General features: G+C 34.4%; 1 protein-coding gene across 1 annotated transcript in view; it reads right to left on the bottom strand.

Annotated features, from left to right (window-relative positions):
- Positions 1–1,035: 1,035 nt before the first annotated feature.
- The window catches only part of LOC126975887 (peripheral plasma membrane protein CASK), a 61,667-nt gene continuing 35,067 nt past the window's right edge, over positions 1,036–27,635 (bottom strand). Inside the window, exons 2-12 of the mRNA XM_050823984.1 lie at positions 20,488–20,679; positions 18,365–18,529; positions 17,727–17,795; positions 17,391–17,420; positions 16,891–16,989; positions 16,436–16,574; positions 11,456–11,575; positions 10,693–10,803; positions 9,738–9,845; positions 8,798–8,973; positions 1,036–8,533 (exon numbers count right to left, since the gene is read on the bottom strand). Of these exons, the coding sequence (XP_050679941.1) occupies positions 8,354–8,533; positions 8,798–8,973; positions 9,738–9,845; positions 10,693–10,803; positions 11,456–11,575; positions 16,436–16,574; positions 16,891–16,989; positions 17,391–17,420; positions 17,727–17,795; positions 18,365–18,529; positions 20,488–20,679 (1,389 nt within the window). The 3' untranslated portion in view covers positions 1,036–8,353. The remainder of the gene's footprint in view (positions 8,534–8,797; positions 8,974–9,737; positions 9,846–10,692; positions 10,804–11,455; positions 11,576–16,435; positions 16,575–16,890; positions 16,990–17,390; positions 17,421–17,726; positions 17,796–18,364; positions 18,530–20,487; positions 20,680–27,635) is intronic.

A 27,635-nucleotide genomic window follows, 5' to 3' on the forward strand; every position in this document is an offset into this window, starting at 1 on the left:
TTTTCAGCATCTACCTGGCTAACTGTCGGAGTGCCAGTTAACAATAAAATGTGTGGTATAGTAGGAATCTACTTGCCACAGTGCCGCCTTTTTCTTAGGTGAAGCAGTAATGTGCAAACATTGTTTCGGTTTACAGGCGGCAAAGCTAGTTAAATTACTGGACGAATAGGGCTACACATCTTATGTCTCAAAGTGACGCGGGCTATTATAATACCATACAAATTTTAGGTTCATTCCTACTTACAAGCAGATAAATGTCTTGTTACTTTTTCTAAAAAACAAAATCGATTAGAATCCTTTCCTAAATTCTATTGCAACGATTCGCTTGCAACGATGCTGCTGTACCACTTGTAATTCCCAGGAAGAAAGCCAAATTAAATAACTCCATACCATTCACTTTATCTGGATTAACTTCCAGGATCTCTGCTTACATCGTCCACCTATCGAAGGGTTAATTACTTACCTATACCGATGGATCATCAACTAGCGGCTATGGCGGCCGTAACAGATTGTTAACCTCAAAATTTGGCAGGTCCTAAATCTACTCATGACTTTGTAGAACAGATATATACATAACTAGCTGATACCCCGCGACTTCATCCGCGTACACACAGGGCTGACCACGTAGTAGCAAAATTTCAAATAAGAATACTTATTAAATATGCTGTCGCGACACTTTTTAAATAATGTGTTCTGAAATGTCGTAGCCTACTGACATACATTATTTTATTCTATCATCAGCATTTTACAGCGAACGCAAAATAAAGACTTTTTAAGGTAATTTTTTTAACTTTTTTTGTTAATATAATACAGCCTATGTCACCCGGTGATAATGTAGCTTCCCAACAGTGAATTTTTCAAATCCTTTCAAGGCCGTAGTTTCGGAGCCTATGCAAACAAACAAACAATCAAATCTTGCCTCTTTATAATATTGCATAATGCATAATGAGTGAGGTAGAAAGCGGAATCTGAGTTGTCAAAACACACTCACATCAGCCTTATGATGATATGATAATTAAATAAATGAAAGACAAGTGATATTTTGTGCGATTTATTAAATTTCAACAGTTATTACAATGTTTTTTCTTCAGTCATTATTATTTAAATATTTGGAAATTCTACTTTGCCAATTTAAAATGTCAATATTCCGACGCAAATAATAAAAAAAATCTACTAATAATATATTTAAATATGTAATATGCACAGTGACATAAGTTTGAATTATTTGTAGTCTTAATTTTGAACATTATGTTTGCTAGTTTGTAAGCTCAAAACATAAAAATAGTATGCATTAACACTGTGATTTTAAAATAATTTTACAACAAAAACAATTTCAACAAACCATAATATGCACAAAACAATTACAAGACTAAAATAATATTACCAACAATAATTTAATGAAATATAAATGGAATGTAAAAAGGGTGGGAATTAATTAAGTTCTTTTCACACAAGTTTAAACAAGACTACTCCGGTGGCGAAGTCAACAGAATTAATATTTACCTTAGTGTTTACTGCTAATAAAAGTGGGAGCGAGATAATTTTACGCGAGCGATAGACAGTACCTACCCATGTAAAGGTCAATGTCCGAAAATGATCTGTGCTGCGCGACTGGAGTATTTAAACTTTTATTATTTATATATAAATCGTCGTTCTATCCATTTCATACCTACACTTGTAGGTAATATAAATATAATTTATGTATAATTACATTTACAATTAAATACTGTTACTATATCTGAAATAAATCTAATGACTCGTTTATAAAATATTTAAAGTGTAATATCCTACAGGAGACATGCTTTGCAATAATCTATCTGTTATACTATGCAATTTTTAAATAAATTCAAAATAATTATATATATATATTTTTTAGTTATGTAATTAAATTATTAATAATTGCATCCAATGGGGAAAAAGTATATATTTAACAACATTTGATTTATCTTAAATTTAAATAACAAATTAAATATAATTATTGAGTGTACAGCCACCATGTGAATAAAACTATGAAGTACGCTGCTTCCTTCCAAACCCATTGTTTGGAAGTCATTAAGTTCAGATATAACAACCAGCTGCTGTATTCTACTTAAAACAAAAGCTGTGTTATTAATAAACGCGAAGTAAAGTTATTCCTGATTTAAAACATTTCTACTCAGTCACTACATAATTACGTGACAGGGAGAAGTGATTTTAAACATGTAACTTTACATTGCGTTTATTAATAAGGCAAAATAATATGATTTACAACACAGTACAATAGTTTAACTCATATAATGTAAGACACTTGATAATAAAAAATTATGTGTGTAACATAAAACCAATAGCATACAGTACACACATCCTCTTCACTACTAACAAAAGTTTATACAAACTACCCTCACTGAAAAAAAAAACAGTTGTGTTGGGATCTATTTTTCAAATAATGCTTTAATTAGGTGTTCTAACCAGATGAGGCAGGGTTCACAGGCAAACTTTAACTATTGTCTATTGACAGTTTTGGACCATGTTCAAAATATATTAAATGATAAGTCAATTACTACATGTATAATATAGCATATTGTTAATTCAACAATGACTTTTGACGAGCGTCAAATTCAATTATAAATACAAATCATTAAATACCTACACGGCCATTTATCTCTGGACCTCGTAACGTAATGCCCAATCCCGTTCCCATATGACCCCCTTGCGCTCGTCCTGATGCGTCAGTACGGTTTGCAGTTTCATAATTCATTACCGTTACGTACATGCCGTGATATTTTCGTGTAATCACTGCTTTGTTTTTGAGGTTTCAGTGTAACGTTCTGACTATTGATTGTTAATAGTTTTGTAGTTAGTGTTGTTCTGTGTCGCGATAATAGTAAGTAATTAATATTTGTATTATAACAATAATAATTAATTAGCATCACAATATCACCTTTACACAAATCAATCGTACAGAAAAAATTAACCGTCGTAATTATTAATAATAATATCCTAGTGATGATTGTTTTGCACACCGTAACGAGGCGATCATGTGACGTCATCGACGTTAGGTCCAGACATAATGTAACCGGGTATTAGTAGTTTGTAACGATGTATCGATAAATCGATGTTGGGAAAAAAACTTTTTAATTGCATTTAAAATCTCATCATAATATAATATATAATATGAAATAAAATATCTATGCGAACGGATAATAATTATACTGTTTTGAACAGTTACACAAAAGGTCTGTGCATTGATTATTATGTACAAACTATTATCAATAAAACCTATGATAAAGCAACACTAGAAGAAAAAAAATATACCACATTTTATTTCAATCGGCACTCACACCTCGTTAGTTTAATAATTCAATTTACGATTCATATACTTATCTTACATAAAATGTCTACATCTCTTACGCTAGAAGTATTAAAGAGTTAAAACAATACATAATTACAAAAGAGAAAAATTCTATACTAACGTTATACTGAGTATACTTACATAAAATATATTCGAAACGAACACAAACATTCAATAACAGAATTAAATGTATTTATGTGAGTATAGAAACTCACAAATATATGACACTGAAAGATTAACATCAAATATAAATTCATATTAAATATGTTTTACTAACTGCGACCAACCTAATGATGTATCTTTTGATAATAATAATATGTTTTCTTTCTTTACAATACTACCACTTTCCAAGGATTTTAACAAAAACAGCTCAATGGTGCTCCGTATATCTTTAATTAACGTAGGTATATAATTTAAAGTTATTTCCCAACTGGTAAAAGACGAGTATACCAGAATAGACGAGTATACCAGAATAGACGAGTTTACTTTTGTATAAGTAAAGAAGATTTTTTTTAACAAAAGTTTTTTTGATATTAGTAATATATAAACGATAATATTCTCATTATTATTATATATACCCAATAATGAAATAGTAGTCCACAACAAAAAAGGCGAAATTATAATTGGTATAAGTAATAATCTTTTACATTACATACTTTATGTTTAATGTATTTTAAATATTTATAAGTGTCAATGACGTTCTTGCTACTTCTTTTTATTAGCTCAACCCTTTACGAAGTAGCGGTAGATTAAATAAGAAAAAATATTTTTTTTAACATTCATAAGTGTTATTCCCGTGACCTACACGAATCAAGTGATTTTGATTTATATCATCAGAGGTTGGCCTCGTCAGTTAGTAGCTAAAGACATTGAGCAAATTATATTCCATATTACCTGCTCTAGTTACAACTTCCAATAAAATAAAGAACACAGATTTTATAAATTCTACCTAACCTTAGTAGTATATTCGTAAAATAGTGAAATAGTGTTTAGTAAATTTCTACTGTTAAACCTTAATTTGTCTTAAATGTACAGGAATGTTAGTGCAAGTTTAACGAAACAAGAAAACCCCTTGTTCTTAAATACTCTGTCTAAGTACAAAGATGAGGGTAAGTTTAGTAACGGTTATCTAATATCTAACAAATATAAATAGCGCAAAACGTTTTTGTCCCACTAACTCCATGTGATAATTTTTTATAAATAGAACAAAAATATCCCATTGCAGTTTAAGTTTGAAACTTTGCTCTTTATTGTAAACAATGAAGAAAATACGAAAATAGATGCCAACTTGCAGAGGACACTTTGTCAATTTAGGGTTTATTTTGTTCCGAACACTGAGGCCATTCATCAACTAAAACAATTTTGCTTAGCCTCAAGGGTTATTTATCAAATTATATAAGTAAATATTCGTCATTTTCTTCTTAAATTGTTTTATTCAAACCTATTTTATTAGGTTGATCCAGTTAGTGTCAATTAGCCTTTTTTTATTTCAACTTGGTAGCTTATTTTTCTTTGCATATTGCCAAATAATAAATGGCTTTGACGAAATTTATGTGTTATACCTACAGATTACCTATCAACACTCACATTATTGTATCATAACAGTTAAGAGGCAAAAACGAGCCGAAAGATTTATACTACCACCCTCCCACTCCCACCGCGGCGCACGGAGAGGCTACGGACGTGTTCTAAGCTTCGCTTTACAAGAAAGTGTATATGATTGTGTCCACTGCAGCCCACGCCCATGCTAAGCATCAATTGGCGTCATTGATATATGCTTGGCATGCTCGATTAGGCGCTTACATAGCTCAACGCTGTCAGCGTGATACACGCTGTCAACGTGATACACGCTGTCAACGTGATACACGCTGTCAACGTGATACACGCTGTGCCTATGTACAACTAGGACGCTAGACGTAGGTTCATATTCCTGTATAGTGAGTGCTGCAGTGGAAACGTAGACCTCTAAGCTGTCAAATAAATGAATCCATGCAGCTAAAATGCGTGAGCCTTGCTTGCGCAGCGGTGGGACAGCAACTTTTATGGATCGGCCCAAGACAAGGCGAATAACACGAAAAATTGCTATATTGATATCATAAACTTATAGAAAGAATGTGGAGTGAATTATTGAAAAAGGAGCGACGACATAAAACATGCCTAAAGTCTAGTACCTTCTGTAGAAGAATGGTTTGTATATGTGTAAGAAATGGTTTGTATAACGGAGATAGTGGGACGCCCCCGCAACAAACGTGTCAATATAAGTTATCATATAAAAATCTACAAATAAAACAGCTACTTAATAATAACATATTACAACAGCATTTTCAACAAAAACTAAAATATATCTAAGATTTCTTGCAACCCTGTGTACGCTAACATTTGTGATATATAGGCTATATGAAGTTTTCTCACTAGAATTATTTCGGCAGTACTATATATTGCTTTCCTTAGTAACCTTAAGGTCATCCACAACATAGGATGTGGTAGAATAATTAAAATTAGTGAGAATACATCATATTATTTTATTCCATAGTAGTATATACTTATATATAATTTCAGAAGTAAACATTCTCTACTCTCTATAAGTTTTCCATTAAAGTATCTACTAATGTATATTTATGTACATTGTTATTAAAATTGTTTAAATGTCGATAAAAGTTTTAGGAAATTCTCATTCAATTACATCGCTTGCTAGTGTTTGGCACAAGTTTTGAGCGAAGCGCACTAAAGCATAAGTAATGCGTGTAGTGATCACATGCCCAGCTCATTGATGACAATATAATTTTTGACTGTATTACTCAAAATATTACAACCGTACAACACGAATAGAATAATTTTAACTTTAGAATTAAAGAGCGAAGTAAACCAACACGCAAAGCATACGATATAGTAAACTTAATAAAATTTATGTGTTAAATTGAGTTTGAATACGATAAAAAGTATTTCGAGGTATGATTTAATGACATGATAATATAGCCGCTGTCAAATTTGAGTAAGACATTTAAAGAAAAAGTTAACGATGCTTTTATTTTTCGTAATATAAGTAAAACTAGTCTTTGCGAACCTTTAGAACAAAAACATATATTTTGTAATATTATCTCTCTTTGGTTTATAAAATATAAAAAAACTTTACACAAAAAATTGTTTTGGACGAGATCAACAAAATATGTACAATGTAGGTACATACATGATATAAATATTTCAATATATGAAATTAACTCGACCAGAAACAAACATCACTAACATATAATTATATGTATTATATGTTTTTTTCTAGTTACAGATTCAATTAAACATGTACTTAAGCCATCTTAGCCTTTCTTATATTTGTGATCATTTTTGAAATGAATCATATATGGATAATATTGACTTATTCTATACACAATAGAACTAGGCGGGCTGCCTAAATTTCGGTGGAAAAAAATCTAAATTTAAGAAAATCTATGTACGCGCAAAGTATAACTTGTTTGGCTCGTTTAAATATTGCATGAAAAAATAGATAACAGTCAGTTGGTAAGTAGACGAAAGAGACGGGGACCCACTGTGGCGTGGAGCGCAGTTAGGCGAACGCGGCCTCTAGCTGAGCTTAGTGTTTGATCCGTATAAGAAGTCTTTAATTAAGCTAGTCTTCAGTTGGGCTACCTTTACGGTCTACTATCTATAGTTAACAGTTAGTTGGTCAGTAGACCCAAGAGACGGGGACCCACTGTGGCGTGGAGCGCAGTTAGGCGAACGCGGCCTCTAGCTGAGCTTAGTGTTTGATCCGTATAAGAAGTCTTTAATTAAGCTTGTCTTCAGTTGGGCTACCTTTACGGTCTACTATCTATAGTTAACAGTTAGTTGGTCAGTAGACCCAAGAGACGGGGACCCACTGTGGCGTGGAGCGCAGTTAGGCGAACGCGGCCTCTAGCTGAGCTTAGTGTTTGATCCGTATAAGAAGTCTTTAAAAAAGCTTGTCTTCAGATGAGGTACTTTTGCGATATACTATCTATAGTTAATAGTCAGTTGGTCAGTCGACCCAAGAGACTGAGACCCACTGTGGCGTGGAGCGCAGTTAGGTTACTGCGGCCTCTAACTGAGCTTAGTGTTTGATCCGTATAAGAAGTCTTTAATTTAGCTTATATTCAGTTGAGGTACCTTTGCGATATACTATCTATAGTTAACTATTAACAATTAACTGTTAACAGTTAGTTGGTCAGTAGATCCAAGAGACGGGGACCCACTGTGGCGTTGAGCGCAGTTAGGCGAACGCGGCCTCTAGCTGAGCTAGTGTTTGATCCATATAAGAAGTCTATTTTAATCAAGGTTGCCTTCAGTTGAGGTACCTTTGCGATATATAATCTATAGATAACAGTCAGTTGGTCAGTAGCCTCAAGAGACGGGGACCCACTGTGGCGTGGAGCGCAGTTAGGCGAACGCGGCCTCTAGCTGAGCTTAGTGTTTGATCCGTATAAGAAGTCTTTAATTAATCTTGTATTCAGTTGAGGTACCTTTGCGATACACAATCTATAGATAACAGTCAGTTGGTCAGTAGACCCAAGAGACGGGGACCCACTGTGGCGTGGAGCGCAGTTAGGCGAACGCGGCCTCAAACTGAGCTTAGTGTTTGATCCGTATAAGAAGTCTTTAATTAATCTTGTATTCAGTTGAGGTACCTTTGCGATACACAATCTATAGATAACAGTCAGTTGGTCAGTAGACCCAAGAGACGGGGTCCCACTGTGGCGTGGAGCGCAGTTAGGCGAACGCGGCCTCAAACTAAGCTTAGTGTTTGATCCGTATAAGAAGTCTTTAATTAATCTTGTATTCAGTTGAGGTACCTTTGCGATACACAATCTATAGATAACAGTCAGTTGGTCAGTAGACCCAAGAGACGGGGTCCCACTGTGGCGTGGAGCGCAGTTAGGCGAACGCGGCCTCAAACTAAGCTTAGTGTTTGATCCGTATAAGAAGTCTTTAATTAATCTTGTATTCAGTTGAGGTACCTTTGCGATACACAATCTATAGATAACAGTCAGTTGGTCAGTAGACCCAAGAGACGGGGACCCACTGTGGCGTGGAGCGCAGTCTGGCGAGTGCGGCCTCTAGCTGAGCTAATGTGTCGTCGATATCGTTGTTCACGATGATTAAATCGAAGTAATGTCCGTACGTGCGGCGCAGTTGCTCAGACTCGCGGACTAAAACCTCGAGCGAGCCGTCATACTGAAAAAAAAAGTGCTCACATGTTTTACTATGGCAAGAGCCGTCTTTGATGACTCAATAAGAACACAGAAATAATCATATTTTATTTGATATGCATAAGAGTACTAATATTTTCTATCATAACGTGGCTAATTCGAATTTAAAAATTAATTAAATCAAATTAAAACAATAACTTCCGTGTTGTAAGCCACCACGGATGTTATTATTTCGCCTGTTAGGAGATAAGCAAATAAGATTTTGATATAAACTATTGATTATACTCACATCAGCCACATTGTTAAGTGGCGGTGCGGCAATGAACACGACGTACGGCGCGAACTCCGCCGTCCGCAGTATCTTGAGCGCTTGGGGCTCCACGTCAAGTATTGCGATGCGCCGCTCCGAGTGAATGCGGCGGATTGTCTCGAGTTTGGTGCCATACATTGCATCCTCGTGAGTGCCTGAATTTAAGCCATACGTTGATTTTATTGTGTGGTGTGAGAGTAAACTATATTTTGCCTTTTTGAATAAATCTTAAAAAGCTTTCGGTATGAAGTTTATATTTTAAACCCAACAATAAATAATACCACACAAAGGAGAAAAAAATAATTTTAAATAGTGATGAATTACATCTCGAACTCAAATGAGGAGAGTAATGGGTAATAAAGAATACTGCAAAGCAAATTCCATATTTACTTTCCGGTACGTGGTCGCCATTCGAGGACTTTTTTGCCCCACCGGCCATCTGTCTGTCGAACTATGTGCCCTGCTTACTGCCACTTCAGTTTCGCAATCATTTGGGCTATGTCGGTGACATTGGTTCTCCTACGGATCTACTCATTTCTAATTCGACCTCACAAGGAAACTCCGAGCATAGCTCTCTCCATTACTCTCTGACCGACCATCAGCTCTCTCATCAGGGCCATAGCTAGCGACCACGTCTGCGTGCCGTAAGTCATCACTGGCAACACACACTGGTTGTAAGTACATATTTAGAGAGAAACATAAACATTTGGCGACACCAGTCCATGCGAAGGTGTTTCTGGTCGTCGGTTAAAGTATGGGGATTCCATCTGGTACAATACTTCCTGACGCCTATATGTTCGTGTAATACTTTTTGAACTTGACTCATACCAATGCGTAGGCTTGCCCGTAGGTATATATATAGGTCACTCTTAAAATATATAAATTAGTATAGATGATAGAATTTGTCATAGAAGGGTACCGTATTCGAGGTACTCGTTGGCCCCAATGTCTGCCATCATTTCGTCGTGAGTCACGAAGTAATAATTCCTGCCACTCTCCTCATCGGGCCGCGGCGGTCGAGTTGTATCTGAAATAAACATATTTTGAAAACATGTATGTTTTTTAAATGTATGAAAACCATAAGCCCTAAGCGCAATGATAAAAGAAATCATTGGGATTGATAAAAATAATGTTTACATAGTTACCTACGTTTAATTAATATCGATTGTTTATCGACTATCGAATCAAATCACACTAAATTTTTTACTATCGAAAAGTCGGTTCTATCCTTTAAGACAATATATGAATAGAATTTCCTACAGAACTTCTACTTTTAGTACAAAAAACAGATTTTGTCGTCGAGAGTAACAATTTTGGCTTATTTACAAATAAATTGTGCTCGAAATAATTTTTGAGTCTTTTTGACAAAAAGAGATTTTTACAATTTCACTCTTCGTGTTTTAGAACATATAATAAGCTCAAATATTCGTCCTTGGCCATGGAACTCGGGTTCCATAGTTATAGATAAATGTATAGATTCAATTTGTTGACGGTTAAGCAATAACGTTTTTTTATGGAAAAATTAGGACAAACGAGCATACACGCCCACATTCTCTTGCAACACCAGAGGAATCACAGGAGCGTTGCCGGCCTTTAAGGAAGGTGTACGCGCTTTTTTTGAAGGTAACCATGTCGCATCGTCCTGGAAACACCTCACAAGAAAGCTCTTTTCACAGCTCCGTAGTACGTGGAAGAAAGGTCCTTGAAAAGCGCACAGTGGAGGACACATCCAGACGGTGGGGATGATATCCTAATAGTCCTATTTATACTAACTAATTGCTACATTATTAATTTATTAATCATAATTAGTTGAATATCGTCAATTGCATTATACCTAAGCATCGGTTCAATATATTGTGTGATAGTATACTTACGTGGTATTGGATATGCGTACGAGTCTGGGTGTCGTGCGATGAGAGTGTTTTTTATGTGGCGACGTCCTACTCCGTGAGCACCGAGCAGCACTATTGTTTTTCTTTGGAAAGCTGAAAAATTATATAAATGTATTAATATTTGTAAAAAACTGGATAAAATACACCAGCATACGTTTTTGGGTTAAATTATATAGCACAAAATCGTATCAAGTTTTTCTTTGTTGATATATTGCAGTTCGATCACTAGTTCTATTGTGCCTCCAGTCATGTGCAATCCTTTGTCTCTTACTCTTTGGGGAGGTGTTGAAAACGCACCTCTTACAAAGTTCACTGCCTCTGACATAATTATTTATTCGTTTGAATTGAATTTTATAGAATTCCTTTTGTTGTCATTAAAAACATTAACACCGTTTAGGAAATAAATGTAAAAAATACCATTATTATAATGTTGTACATTGTTTGAATACCATAAGATTATCTCTAGACCCACGATGGATAATTTGCAGTTGAGGAATAAGATCCAAAGAATTTTTTATAAAACTAATAAGGCTTTACTCATGAATGATATCTTCTTTGAAGATTTAATACTAAAAATGTACTTTAATACTAAATTGAGTTTAAGGTTTAAAATATTTCCTTTCGGAAACTCGGTTTTTAGGGACCTTATTTTACCAATATTGGCGAAATGTATATTTGATAGACGCTCAAAATTTCCTGCGATAATTGTTTCACAAGTATTAAATAATTAAATATTTATACTTACACGGCAACTTGACCACCTCTTCGTAGGTGACAACGTCAAGTTGATCAAACACAGCGTTGTGTTTGGCCAGATATTTGTCTTTAGTTTGTTTCTTCTTGCGCCCGAATATTGAACAATTCACTGAAACAAATTCCGTTATTGTTAATACTGTAAAAATATTGTTATTAAATTTATTTTAAAAGTGTTGGATAATACTATAAAGAACATGCAAGCGTGCATATATTCGTGCCCATTATTTATTAAATAGAGAACAATATAGCAATATGAGATTTCACTGGATATTTTTATTCTATTTTGCTTCTCTCGTCAGTATTTCATTAATTACGTTCTGTTTAAACACAGACTTCTTTTAATAATTATTGAAGTGAAACTTCTTTAGAATCGTTAGGATTTGAAACTTGATGAAACGAAAAAGCGAGACGATAGAGACGCAAATAGGTAAATGTATGGGATTCAGCTGGAGGACGAGGACGAGGTAGACACATAAGTTAATAAGATTTAACGTAGGAGAAAATAAGATAGGAAGCATTATACAGTATTTTGGCACCAGGCCATCATAGTTGAAGAAAATATTGTCTTAAGAATGACGCGAGTGTACCTCAATATATTCTGAAGTCATGCGCACGACGTATTACTACATAGTCACCAGGAGAACATAAATATAGTAGCGGTGATTGTAATGTCTTTCATAGCGGTTTAAATCATGTGTCATCCTAGCAAGATGTACCAGGAACTCATTTGCAATTTAGAGGTTCACGCACAATGCACATCTTAAAATTATTATACAAGTGCTGACCCGCTATTGTTGTTGTTCTTTGGTATTCGTGGTTCTTTTTGTGATCTGCTTCGTACTTCCTACACTCGTACCAAGGCAAAGTCCCACAGTTTTCTTGGACCTCAGTGTTGTACGTGGTTTTGGGCGCATGCGTAGTACAAAGCTTGAGAAAAAACATCACAACAACCGTGGTGTTTTGTACATGTGTGAATTACACACATGTTTTTTTAGGTTCTTTATGTGATAAATCTATAAAGAAGAATTGAAGTGTGGATGAAATATGACTGCAAACAAACACAACACAACACAAGTTTGATGTAACTGAACAGCACAATGCTAAGCTTTATTAAAACACACGACAATGCCTAGATTCAAATTAATGATAGATTACCAAGCTATATTGTTGAATTCAAATATAAAGCGTATATAATTATGTAGAATGAGAAGTAACCAAAATCAAATATAAAAATAAGTCAGACAGCGAGAATAATATCGGTAAATATTATATTATATATTATATAATATTTAGTAGGCTAATTATAATTATAGATTAGAAAAATACATTATATTATCCCAACGCAACAGCATAGCTACAACCACTACCCATGACAATGAAAGTTCGATTTACATGTTAGACTTGATTCGCACATATTTAAGAATGTATTTATTTCAACACAAAAACACAAAACAGTAACCTGTAATGAATGGTCGTACTAGTTAGGATTATAAATAATTTTTATTGAGGCACATGACTTAGTTATCTTGGTATCTTGCGTCGTTCCTTCACAGTGTCTTATATATTTAAAGAAATGAAGCAGTTTCTGGTAACAGTATCATCCAGCCACCACAAGTAGCGCCATTGCCTACCTCGACCATATTTTAGGGAAGGTAACAGCCCGCCCTACGCAAACACCACAAATAGTGACATTTAACATTGGGCAGAATTCTATAAAAACTGTTAAATGTTTTTTTTATTTTTATTTCTCCGTTATATTATTTCGCTTACGGGCAAGTGCCAGTGTGTTGCGAGGACAGTGAAACTGAAGGGAGACCTATGTGTAACAAAGCTTTGGAAAATAAGGTTCAGGGCGACCGCAGTTTACTTACATGTATAAACAAAGTTTAGTATTTGAAATAAGCTACAAGTCTTAAGTTGAGTGCGAATGAAGACTAGCATGTATATGTATATGTATTACCTGTATTCTCACATCCGTCTGTATGAGAGACGCAGCCGTCAGCTCCTAGCCGCACAACATTACAACACACAGATGTCATGCAATACAACTTGGATACAAGATGTGACTACATCGGGGCGCGGGCGCAGACGGGGCCATACACAAAATATATATCCGTACTGACTAATCTTAATATCTGCATGCATTAAATTAAACATTACGCCCTTTATAAACTTGCATCCTTGAAACTTTTGTACCAGTAGGTACTGAGCACACGAGAGCCCCAGTACTTGCCCATGAAAAATTTTCTAGAAATTCATATCAACACCATTTGTAAACCTAAAGCAGCAAACGAAGAATTTTCAACCATTTCGTTTAGAAGGTGTAGATAGAAAGAGGAACTAACAATAGAGAGACATATATTTTTACAGATTATATTATGTTTTATCTCAAAGAAGGAGCCTTGCTTGGTGCTTGTAATTAATTGATTAATATCAGACCGATACACCACCTATGTAGGTAGATAAGCGTTACTGTAACTTACAAGAGTAATAATGCTATAAGTAATTGGTATATTGAGTAAAGCCTTGTTACTAATTTATTTGTGCATCGTGTTTTTTCGGGAGCTAACGATATAATAAAGATAAATTAACAAAACTTAGTTGTATTTAAATAATTCCATACGATTAAAAGGAGTCGTTCCCGAAGTACTTCGGACAAAGTTTTTATACACCAGAATAGTGTAAAACGGCAGTTGCACTGGTACTGATATAATTGTTTTAATCTGAAAGTTAGAAGTAAATAACTTACTCTTGTGAAATTATCAAGTAACAAAAATCCCAAACAGAGGTATCAACATTTATGGTTGTCGGAGTTACAAAAGTCCCTGTAACAATTCGATATTTACGATGCATATTCCGGTTTATAGAATTGTATTTCATTGATCCTATCTATTATTTACCATCAGTTGGTTTTATCGAATAATAAATTAGTTAAGAGATTGTTTGTTCTCTGTTAATCCCGGAGTCGAAAGACCTTAAGAGTTAGATCGTAAATATGCCGAAGAAATATAAATATTTTGTGATATAAAACGATGTATCTATAGAAATAATATGTAGTCTAGTAATTTTATCCCTAAGTGCCGCAAGCTTCAGAACGAAACATTCTACATATAACCAACATCAAACTGTTACAAATCGCATATATTTTGCCGTAAGTATGTATTAATATACATATATCTATTTTGTTTTACTATCTACCCCCTGTATAATTTATGGATGGCCCCTTACTTGGGAAATGTTTTAACATTCCACACAAATAAAAGCATGAAAAGGACAGGATCTCGAATGTTGGTTCAATGATTTCACAATCGAAGCGTCTAAGAAAAACATTTCTCAAGGAAAACAGACTTTATATTAATTTATATTCATAGCTTTCTAACGAAGATCTCTCTACACAATACGGCGTATACAATTAACACAAATTATATTGGAGTGGGCGATATCATGTATGGATATTCAAATTATTAGATTAGCAACAAGATGGTATTAATCCCATGCAATGTATCCAGCGATTGACGTCACAAGTAATTAGAATTTCGATTCAATAATACTTTAGGTTAATTAATAAGCACACTTTTACTCACCAACTGTCGAATAGTCCAAATTTGTAGCAATGGGACAAAACATAATTTTTGAACTCGATATGTATTTAACATAAAATTATATTATTAATCAGATTACCACCAAATCAAGATTTTCACTAGGTACCACAACGGCGCCTATTTCTGCCGTGAAGCAGTAATGTGTCAGCATTACTGTGTTTCAATGTGAAGGGCGCCGTAGCTAGTGAAATTACTGGGCAAATGAGACTTACCATCTTATGACTAAAGGTAACGAGCGCAGTTGTAGTGCCGCTCAGAATTTTTGGGGTTTTTCAAGAATCCTGAGCGGCAATGCATTGTAATGGGCAGGGCATATCAATTACCACCAGCTGAACGTCCTTCAAAAAAGATCTCGATTCTAGCAAGTCTCATAACATTGAATAATATGATTATTCTACTACGCGATTAAGAATCAATATTTATATGACTAAATACAAATTAAATATCTGATATTGATATGACCACTTTATCATAACAGAGGTTGTTCAATATACCACAGCATCAAATTGCTTTTAAATGCTCATATAATTTGTCACATATTATTACGAAGCCATAATCTGAGTTATTGCCATCTAACCACTACGGTTACCACAATTTCATTGTTATATGCATGAAGTACACTAGTATATGAAAAACGTACAGGCAAAATTTTATGTTATTGTATTCAATTATTTTACGCAACATAACTATCAAAATCGGCCTGATTTTTTTTTATGGGCTGGTATTTGCTGTAGACGATGGTTTTTGGCAAAATGTACAGACGGTGTCCTCTTTTTCTTTGGTATGTGTAGTTTTGGCTTTTAATTTAGAGATTATTGGATCCCAGGTGTTAGATAATTTTAGACCATGTTCTCTATTGGAATTTGGGTGTCGTTTCATTTCAAGCTGCTGCTTCACGTACCAGTCTTGGGAGAAATCTATTCTCTTTTACTAAAACTTTTGGTTAGTCGAAGCGGATGCAGTGGTGTATTCTGTGGTGTTCACAACAGGTGACTTAGAGTGACGTCTGTGTTTGATATCCGCAATGTGTTCTATAACGGCCGTTACCAATATTCAGTCTATCTCCGGTTGTGGCCTACGTGAGATAAAAATCGTAACTATCGTTGACTTTTGTGTCCTTATCCGTACACGCTGTCTGTTAATGGGAGGACGTATAGCTTATCAGCGATAGAAGTTTGGATGGAAATTGCAATTCACGCGTCCCAATACAAGGCGATAAGAATGACTTATCGGGTATATTGAGACAGTTTCAGATTATTAACAGCTAATTACTGACAGTAGAAGGTAGTAATTTATCTCAATCTGTAGATAGTATATTGGGAACGTCCTTTAGTCGGCTTGAGTTATTGCAAGATTGAACAGTTTACCTTGGTCAGTATTAGACCTTTCCGCTGCAGCGCAGGCCGCCCTCCACTCCTGAAGTTCAGGGCTCGGTATGAGACCAGCTGAACCTCCCGCTGCGTCTTTCCGAGCTTGCCACCAATGCGAATCGTCTTTACTTATAATCTGAAATATTATTTTTTTAAGCAATTGCTCTTTGCAAGAAACATACTAGTTTTAATAATCTCAATAGTAAGGACAACGTTAATTATTTTCTTTGAATATATTCAAATTTCTCTAAATGTAGAAAATTTACTGTATCTTAGTAAAATATTGTTAAGCTATGACATTATATACTATACTATATTTCTGCCATTTTATACAACATTACAAAATCAATATTTTTAATTCGAAATCCGTATTAAAGTTTGAAAACTTCCCAAAAACCCTGTTTCCCGTAATTCCTAATTGATTAATTAAAATTTGAAAAAAAGAAACTCACTTGCAGAATATCGCCCGTATTGAATGAGATCCCAGCTTGAGCGCACGGTATCAATTCATCTTCGAGTGGGTCATAGTCAAATTGTGCTCTTACAAATATCTGCAAAAAATTTTGATTACTGATCACCCGTGACAACAAAGGTTAAGGAAAAACATGAACAATATAATGAGCACAACAGGACAGGCTTGCAAAATCTATGGACACTCATAACACTAGATCAACACTGGGTACATACACGAAACAGATGAAAAATTATAAGGACATATAAAAACATTTCACTAACTATCGTAGCAAATGAAAATGAAAATTTTAATGGAAATGTAGGAATGAATGAAGCGATTGTAACGGACAACAAGCGCACAGAAACTGGAAGACAGGGACGCGCGGTAACATCCGAACGATGGGTACAAAAAGATACAACAACAACAGTATTAGCAAATATTTAACATAAACAACGAAATACAACATTATCAAGATGGTCAGTGCTATCAACTACTTACTAGAACGGGCGAAGGCTTAATCCGGAATAGCTAGTTAGAAACAAAAGAACAAATCTTTTAGTTTTTTAGTTACCAATCATAAGAAGCTTAAAGGCGATTTATGTGCGCTTGCCGAATTATCGACTACTCTCCAGTATTTTGGATTCAATCAAAAGCGCGTTAGTTTCACAAATTCTATTTGAAAACCAATCACACAAGTAACATCTACTGTAAAAAAAAGATTATTAGTTTTAGTAACAGGGTAAGCAATTCAAACAGCATTCCTATTAAGTAGAGCTCAAGGTCACTCAATAACAACTATCATTATAATGTGGTCTGTAATTATTGTTGACTTACTTCGCAGGGCGGGGGCGCAGACCGATAGGACGGCACTATCTTGAATGTGACAGAGCCTCTGGCCTCACGCTGAAACAGAGAAATGTTATAAGAAACGTGTATTTTAGTTAATACGTATTTAATTACGGTTGGATTACCCTGTCCGCATCAAAGTTCCTCAACCCTTTTCTTTAACTGCAAATTTAATTTGATTTTTTAAATTCATCGCTTAAATTGTAATTTTCGTGACTTATTTAATCTTCATCCATCGTCATCATCACCATCTTCGTCCATGAAACAGTCTTTCTATCTCACTCAATTCAATTTGAAGAAAAGTGAATTATAACATTGATCTTAATAATTTTAATCTACTATAATTATGCGATTTCGCCTACTAGGCGATATTTTCTATATTCCCAAAGATAAGCAATTGTAAGTTTTATTTACTGTGACATTTATTCATTATAGTCGTGAATCAGTATGTACATAGATATAATATTTATATAATTAATGTTGAATGTTTCAAATTAAACCCATGATCGTCAATATTAATAACACGGTTTATTACTTCGCAAATTTAACGAAAATGTATGTAACAAAACAATTTTTAGATAAATTTAAATTATTGGACCGAAACAGAATAATTGAGTAAGATATACCAGCATCCTTTGTAGTTGAGCGACGGACTGATTGGCGACAGGTGTACCGTTGATCTCTTTGATCTCATCGCCGACGTGGAGAGTCGCCTGGCGATGGATCATGCCTCCGTGCATAATACGTGCGACTATACAGCGACCGTCGTCTGCGAGCTTTAGAGTTATGCCCTGAAAGGTTCACATTTAATGAGCGTTACATCCTTACGGAAATTATAGTATACTTCAGATAGATAGATGGTAAGCTGTAGAAACAACTATATGTGCTGTGATCGTCTGGGGCCATTACCACTATTAAGACAATTGAACCACCAGTGAGTGACAGTGAATGGTGTAAAAAGAACACTTGTGATTAACACTTGTTAGCCTTGCAAGCCAGAATAGCAGGCGGCCATATTATCCTCGACCACGTCGGTACGTCGGTAAAGGTAAGGCATGTCTTCCTAATCCATCCTTCCTCCTTAATCACCGATCGCATCTATTTCTTTATCAGCCTCCTTCTATATACAGTCCACTTAAATTCAAATACACATATAATAACCGCCTAAATAAATAGTCGTTTATCGTCCAGGCACTAAAAAATTCCGGTTTGAAGGTTGTGGCTGCCACTCAGTAATATATCGAATACTCTGAGAGGTCGCTTCATTGTATGCCTTCTACAGCATTCATCACACGTTGTCCGGAAGAGCTGCTTGACTTTATTCCTCCCAAACGTTACATGTCCCACCTAGATGTCTTACGTTCCTTCACAGTAAGGAACATTTTATTACGTACTGCGCTAGTTAATTGCGCGGTGTGTTCACGAGTACATTAAAAAAAGCACGATCACGTACTTAAAAGGCCGGCAACACTCCTCTGATTCTTCTGTAAGAGAGTATGGACAGAGTGATAGGTAATATCAGTTGACCCGTCCACTCATTTGTCCTCATAATCCATATAAAACTAAACGCCTGTTTTAACGTAGGCTGAGAAAAGATCGGTTGGAACGTACTTAAATTATAACCAAATCACTCAAATTTAAATCGACAAAAATCTGAAGTTGTCACTCATTCAAAGCTAGAATGTATGTTTTTTAACCGTAGAAATTTACAAAAGGTATATATGACTATTTCGGATAGTGCCTATGACTATAATATTTCATCTTTTTTAATTATTATCATTAAGGTCTATCGCAATAAATATCGTAAACAAACTCGAAACGTTTAAAAGTATAAAATGAATATTTTATATTCAACTCTGCATCCCGCGCTTCAGAATTAACGCGTACTTGACCTTCTACAGTTTGTTTCCTGCCTCAATATTAAATTCTATAAAACGGCACAAAAGAATGCCTTTTTAAAAAAGGGACTTCATTCGACATATTATTACATTCTTACATGTTTACGCCATTGCTTCAATTTTAATTTTAAACTCGAGTGGGAGTGAAATAAAAGCAAATGAAGAATTATATTACATAATAATTAATTTTACTGAGTTATTTGCGTTCTTCATTATGTATATAATATATAAAAAGGAATGTATGTGCGTGTAAGATCAGATCGATGAACATATAGTTACATTAGTGCTGGATAGATAGCGCTGATGGCAGGGATTTTTATCTTTTGTACGTAAGTTTGTTTACAACCATTCCTCTGGTTTTGCACACAGCTGTTAGTATGAGTGGAGGTGATAACCAAAGAGGATGTAATTACTACATAATAAGAGGCGAGACTGCCTAAGAAAAAATTGTAATTTAGTTTAGTATGAAACGTGCAGTCATTTGACGTAAGTTTCAAATAGTAGTAATTACAGTATAGCGATTGGCCACGAAAGATTGGCGCTTAAAACGTAGTGGATTTCGGCTATTTCTTCTTTTTACAAGATTAAAGCCGTCATCAGTCAATCTGTCAATGACTGCACGTTTCATACAATCGAGTGAATCGCTTTTTTCTTAGAGTTTCGCTAGGCTGGTGATAACTCACTATCAGGTATGCTTGTTTGTCCTTATTTTCCATAATAAGACTGAGACTAGTATTTCTAATACAAAATTCATGTACATGATGGACAAGCATGGAGCTCACTTTATCATGGGCGATCACCACCGTTAATAAAGGGCCTGCGATCGAGTTTTTTTTTAATTCAAGCTATACCATTGGTTCGTCCGTATTCTTCTGGAACTGCACAAGCCGTACTCTGGTCACGTTCTCGAACTCTGGCTCGGTGTCGTCTTCGTCCTCGGTTTGCGGCTGCGTGGCGCGACCGTTGACCGGCGGTGGTGAAGCGCGCAGCGACTCCTCACCGTACACTTCTCTTGCGACCACATCGTGTGCTTGTAGAAGAGCCTGCAACAAAAGTACTTTTTAGATACTATTGGAAATGAAACATTCTGCAAATAATGATCGTTTTAACAATTTTTTGCTAATATTACATAGTGTTAATATTTCTATTGCGGTTAAACAGATACAGTCCACTGAGAGAGAGACGATCGGACAGTGCAATCATAGTAGGTTAGCATTGGTTTCCCCTTCAGGCTGACTGCACCCCTGACTACAGCCGAAAACTTGTGGCCAGATTTCTCAAAATGGTCACATCAATCGCTGAAACTTTACATACCTACGGCAACTACGGTCATTGCGACTTTTTGTAATAGCAAATTGGATTTATTTAATATAATAATAACATTGACACACTTTTACTCAAATTATCTAGACCCAAAACTAGGCATACTTAGCCTGTACGATGGGTGCAAGTCGACGATATATACATTGTAAATCGCAAACGATGTCTTTATTTGATAAATGTATTGCCTCATAAATCAGATCATGTTTAAAATACGATTTAGTTCGTTGGTTTCTGACTCTAACCCAAACATGTTACTGAAAAATCGACGTGAGAATTATTAATCCATACAAACGTCGGTTTTGCTACAAACGAAAAGAATTTTCCCGGTATGAATATCCGTTCGAATTTTTTAATCTCAGCTCAATGGCTATTTTACCATTTTGGCATGCCGTCTGTTACAGATAAAATCAGCAGTTGCCAATATGTTAGGAAATAATCCGAAAGCGTTCTACGAAATTGCACAGAATCAATAACCGAAAATCGTTTTGATCTAGCCATCTTCAGAAGTTTATTGGAGTATATTTTTCCGATAGACGCTTCAATAGTTGGTCAAATTCAAGTTAAATGATTAAGACAAAAGTGTAGTAAAGTGTAAGAAAGCAGTAATGTGTAAGCATTACTGTATTTCGGTCTAAAGGGCGCCGCAGCTAGTGAAATTACTGGGCAAATGAGACTTGACATCTTATCTCTCAAGGTGACGAGCGTGTTGTAGTGCCCCACAGAATTTTTGGGTTTTTCAATAATTTTTCTATTAATTTTTATGAAAGTAAGCTCAGTATTTTTCAAGAATCCGGAGGGGCACTGCATTTAAATGGGCAGGACGTATTAATTATCATCAGCTGCCGTCCTGCTCGTCTCGTCCCTTATTTTCATAAAAAAATTTACTCGTATTATGATAGAATTGTCATGATAATTTCGTAAAAACATTTTAAATTAATTTGAGAGTAAGTATTAGATTATTATTTTGGTAAACTTAAAAAAAAAATACAGAATTACTTACCTACAGATCTAGGCATTTTAAAATAATTTTTTTTAATAGAAAAATATTCAAATCACAACCTTTCGATAGTTTGTATCCCAAATATAATGTTAAATGTATGCTTTACTATTATTATCTACGGATTATTACTACTAGCAGATATGCCTGGGTACCTGAGTGTCTAGGTTATCAAAGGGACCGAGATCATTATCTTTGGACGCCTGAGATTATAATTCAGCATACAAATTAGACATAACGTAGAAATTACAAGCGCATATCTAATCTCATAATATCTTGTCCAACATTAATTATCCAGTAATTTTTATTTAGAAACGTGTTTAGAAAATAATGGAAAAGGCGATAGACTATATTTATTTATTTATTACACTTTTTTGACACCACATTAACAAAATATAACTTAACTACTCACATACATAATAACGTCACATGGTGCAAATGGCGGACTTATCACTATATAGTGATCCCTTCCAGGCAACCATTTGTAATACAATAAAAGAGAAAGAAAAAGAAAAAGGGGACACATTGACATAAAAAGGGGTAAGAAAAGTATCAAAAATATACAAACACATACTATGCCTATACTATACTAAAATATAGATAAATATGTAAAAACGTAAAATAATACGTAAATAAAAAGTAGAAACAATATTTAACTAGTATATTAAATATAAACGATTTCAATTAAACATCCAAATTTAAATTTATGTAAGTATAGTCATATATTTAATTGTGTTTATTTAAACAAAATACTTAAATAATATTTTGCTACTGAACTTTAGAGCAATATATGGCTACAGTATTGCATGATTTACGTTTAGTTACATCAACAACATTTTACTTTTTTTTAGTATTCATATACGTATATTGTACAGTTCCTAGTGTAGACAACACAGTAAAGCAACTTATCATGTCGACCAGGCATACAAATAGACGCGTAGAATATAGTGCATTAACCAATTATTATAGATCAGGTTAAAAAATAATGGAACTGGAAACATTGCTTTCGGAGTCGGAACATACTGACAGTATTGCTTTTCATAACATTTCCGTCCTATTTGTTGTAGAAGCCCTATTATAGATAGATACTAATAATAATAAAAAACTGGCGCAAAAAGCCTAAGGTGAATGAAGCCTTAGTCACAAATCATTATTGAAGACTCATTGTCAATACTCTTCAATTAAGCGCGCGTAGCGAAAACAATTTTTTTTTATTTAATAAAGTAATTGACGAGACGGGCAGGACGTTCAGCTGATAGTTATAAAAGTAATAAATACGTCCTGCCCAGTACAATGCAGTGGCCGCTCAGAATTCTTAAATCACTCAAAAATTCTAACAACTGCGCTCGTCACCTTGAGACATAACATGTTAAGTCTCATTTGCCCAGTAATTTCACTAGCTACGGCGCCCTTTAGACCGAAACACAGTAATTATTATAATTACATACAGTGTATCATAAATAAAACAATTTAATAGTAAAAAAACATTATACGTGCTTATAGGAACGAGCACCAAGACGACTTGTGAAATAGAATATCTCTCGGAAACTCCCCTTACTTGAAGCCGACAATATGTTAAATGTCCCTTAATGAAGATAGATAAGAATAACTGCTCGAAATTAACTTACTTGGTAATCGAGGCCAAGGCGGAATCTGTTCCCGGATAATGTTTGGCTAAATGTATTTAATGTTCTCGTATCGCCCGTTTGTTGAAACAACACATACAGTAAGTAAATCAAGTTATATTGTCAGGACGATTACTTACACATTCATTTTATTCAACTATATTGTATATATCTGCTCAAATTGTTTTCATAACTTGAATTGTTATATACGCTTTTATGTACTGAATTAACTTTAAAAAACAATGTCTCTGGAAGTAACTAGCCTTAAAATACTGGCCGGGCCTAGTTCAATGCTAGTGACAACTAAAATAATATAAATTATTTTAATTAATTATTAGAAGCACTACTTATGTAAAACTATAATTGCTTTCGTTGGACGCTTCTTTCTTGTGATAGTTTTCATTCATATAACATCTTCACAGCTATAATATTATTTTTTATTTTTATTTTCGTATTTTTCAGTTGTTCGTATGAAATTTGCAAATTTCTATTGTTAAAGTTTACAATAATTAATTAATGATTAGTGTGAGGTTTATAGTGTATCTCATATTACTTACTTGAAAAAAATAAATGACTTATAAAGCAACAATCTCGTATGACAACATCCGATGATATAATGATTGCTAAGCGTGGAAGAGATTATTTATGTTTCTTTTTATATATAAAAAGTTATAACAAATTAGTAACAATTCACTACTATAAGCAGTTTAATATTAATGGAACATATTAAGAAAAGCATTATAAAGAATACATATTCTCATATGATGTCAATATCTCAAGTCAGGGGCGTGCATTGGTTTTCGGGAAGGTAAGCTACAGACCAGTGGTAGTCTCCTTTTCACAGGATGCCGTCTAGATTATGGGTACCGCAACGTTGCCTATTTCTGCCGTCAAGCAGTTATGTGTAAACATTACTGTGTTTCGATCTGAAGGGTGCAGTAGCTAGTGAAATTACTGGGCAAATGAGACTTGATTTAACGTCTCAAGGTGACGAGCGCAATTGCAGTGCCGCTCAGAATTTTTGGGCTTTTCAAGAATCCTGAGCGGCACTTTATTGTAATGGGCAGGGCGTATCAATTACCATCAACTAAACGTTCTGCTCGTCTCGTCCCGTATTTTCATAAAAAAAAGGCTAAGCACTGTAGATAGAACTGTACAGACAGTACTGGGTTTTGAGGTCTAAATATTAAAGTTGTTTGTGTTTCGCATATAGTTTCTGGACCATTTGGTACAATACTGTTGTATTGAATTAATAGAAGTTTGGTTAAAGAATAACGGAACCAACTTGAACTAAAAATAAGTTTAACACTAATTCTATATTTATTTAGGTTCTTAACGAGGTAGGCACTAACTAATTGCCAATATGATATGCACGCCCCTGGTATCAGTGTATTAAGTTATATTTAATAGGACCAGGGAGGTCTCCTTTGTGTGAAAACTCAGAAAAACTGTCCCAGAGTAAAGACCAAGGCAGATAGTTAATTGCCCCAAAAACCGTGTTATTTTAAAATTCGATATCGATTCGGAAAATATATAAATTTTTATAAATATAGGTAAAGAAATCATCATAAATGATCAAAATTTGTATTGGGCACCTCGAAAATGTCATTGTAGGTTCTAAGTTTAGTTTAAGTAATAAAATTGTATTGTGTTCGTCTGACCTCCTATTTTAATAAAAAATAAAATTTTATGCATTGTTTTTATATCATATTTTCCAAACATGTAACGTACCTATACATAGTGTCTAGAGAAATTTTATCAAGAATCATTGATTCTGATGTCTTGTTTATGATGAGGACCAGACGATTTTATACCCGCGGGAACCTCTCGGTAAGCTGTTAAACGTGTATCGACTGTAACGGAGAAACTTGACACTATAAAGTCATAATTTATCTTTATAGACATATCTTTGCCAGATTTATAAATACCCACAATAGAATAAGTAAAACAAACGACCCCTACAAAATATTTTATTATTTCAATATAGTTTCATGCAAGTTCCAAAATTGGAATAATATTACTAATGGATATAAATCAAATCAAAATCACTTTATTCATGTAGGTCACGGAAATGACACTTATGAATGTCAAAAAAAATATTTTTCTTATAAAACTACCGTAAAGGCACAGTAGACATATTTATCAATACGGAAACTAAGCCTTGTTGACAAAATACTTACCTTCACGTGCGTACACTTCATTGAAGCAATAGGGTTGTCAGGTTATTTTTCTAAGCGACTTAAGGAAGAGATTCTCTGGACTGTATTTTTAGAACGAAGTTCCATAATTGGGGCGTTTCAGAACGTTAAAGAGTAAAAAGCGTAAGATTTTTATGTATAGTGTATGTACAATGGCTATACAGTGTCTAATACAATATTATTAAAGTTTCCATGATGACTGTTATGTAATATTTAAAAAAAATATTTTCTTGAATGTTTTTTAGTAAGTGTCATTTATTAAGAACAATTAACACCTATTTCCAGATACAAGATGGTGGATATGGCTTTTTAATAGAATCAATACAGGTATCATTTTCGAGGTTTTGGGGCGTGCCAATAACGAATATGACATGTAATTTTGAGATCCAAGATTGCGGATGTTTCTTTTACAAAAATTTTACACACAATTTTATTTCAAAAGTCCAGCATATCTCAAAGTCTATCTTCAACACCCTCGAGAATCATGAAAACAACACCCATGTTGTCATTTTCTTGCAGCCACCACTTAAATTTTCATTTTGACAGGACTAGCTGGTATTGGTTTCGCACCCACGAAAACCATGACAAAGCACATGTAGGTAACTAGTCCAAAATAAATAGCTTATAAATAGCTTAGGGGCCTCGTCGATGCGCATGTTTGTGTGAGTGTGTCATTTCGAACGTTTGTAGGTAGTTTCCGAGCTGGTACATGTGTCTACTGTGGTAAAGGGTTGAACTAATGAGAAGTAGTAGCAAGAGAGTCATTGCCACTCTTATAAATTAAGATTTACATTTTCATCAAAATCATTACAATAAAATATTTAAAGTGATGCAACAAAACATTCTCAAACGTCTTAAATGAGTAAGTTAAAAAAGAAAATGTAAATTAAGACAAAACAAAAGTTATGATGAGTAATAAATATATACTTGACAGCGTGTGCTGTTTTAGAAAACAATTATTAAAGCCTATTCTTATGTTTAATTGTTGTTTTTCACAGTGTTGTTACTTTTTATAGAGATGTTTCTAGATTAAATCGGCTTAACGTTTGTAATTTCATTATTCTCAAAGTAAAGTTTCCTTTAAAATATGTATATCATCTGATTAAGTCGGCCACTTTGAGACAAACTTAGTATGTTTCGGCAAACATGAAAGCCATTAAGGCACACACACATGACAGGGGCGTCCAATTAAAATCAGCTGTCGTAACATTAATGAAAAAAACTTTCTGCCCTCCATAAATTTACACTCGATACAATATTGATCGACTTTATCCTAAAACCAGGAATGACATAGATTAATTGAATCAAGAAAGGTACCAAACACTGAATAGAACGTAGCAGACGTTTGCAAATTAAATACCGTAGTTACTCGATTAATTATTCCTTTGAAAGCGAACGTCGATTTACATAATTCATAATGATGACTTTGATACTCAAGAGAAGTGGCCGAAAACTGCTTTCGGCGATATGTTCGCCAGATATCAGCAGATAAATGTCAAAATAACTTTGCAGCAATATGTTATTTGTGTGAAGTCATACGAGGCGTATATTATGTGTTCTGGGTCTGTGACTTCAAAAATCCTAAATTGTGTTTCATTAGCCATTATTATGGTCTCATTAGCCCCGTAAGTGATAACTACGGACGCGGCGCCCTTCAGACCGAAAAACAATAATGCTTGCACATTATTGCTTCACGGCAGAATAACCCGACGCTGTGGTAAATTTACAAGGAACAATATTGTATAAGACACTAAGGCTGTGCAGTTTCTACAATAATTGTTAGACTTCTATACGATAATTCTTTTACATATTGATTGAGCATGCACTTTGTATATGTACCGTTCTTTTAGCACTTT

This window comes from Leptidea sinapis, chromosome 38 (genome assembly GCF_905404315.1).
Source record: "Leptidea sinapis chromosome 38, ilLepSina1.1, whole genome shotgun sequence".
NCBI lineage: Eukaryota > Metazoa > Arthropoda > Insecta > Lepidoptera > Pieridae > Leptidea > Leptidea sinapis.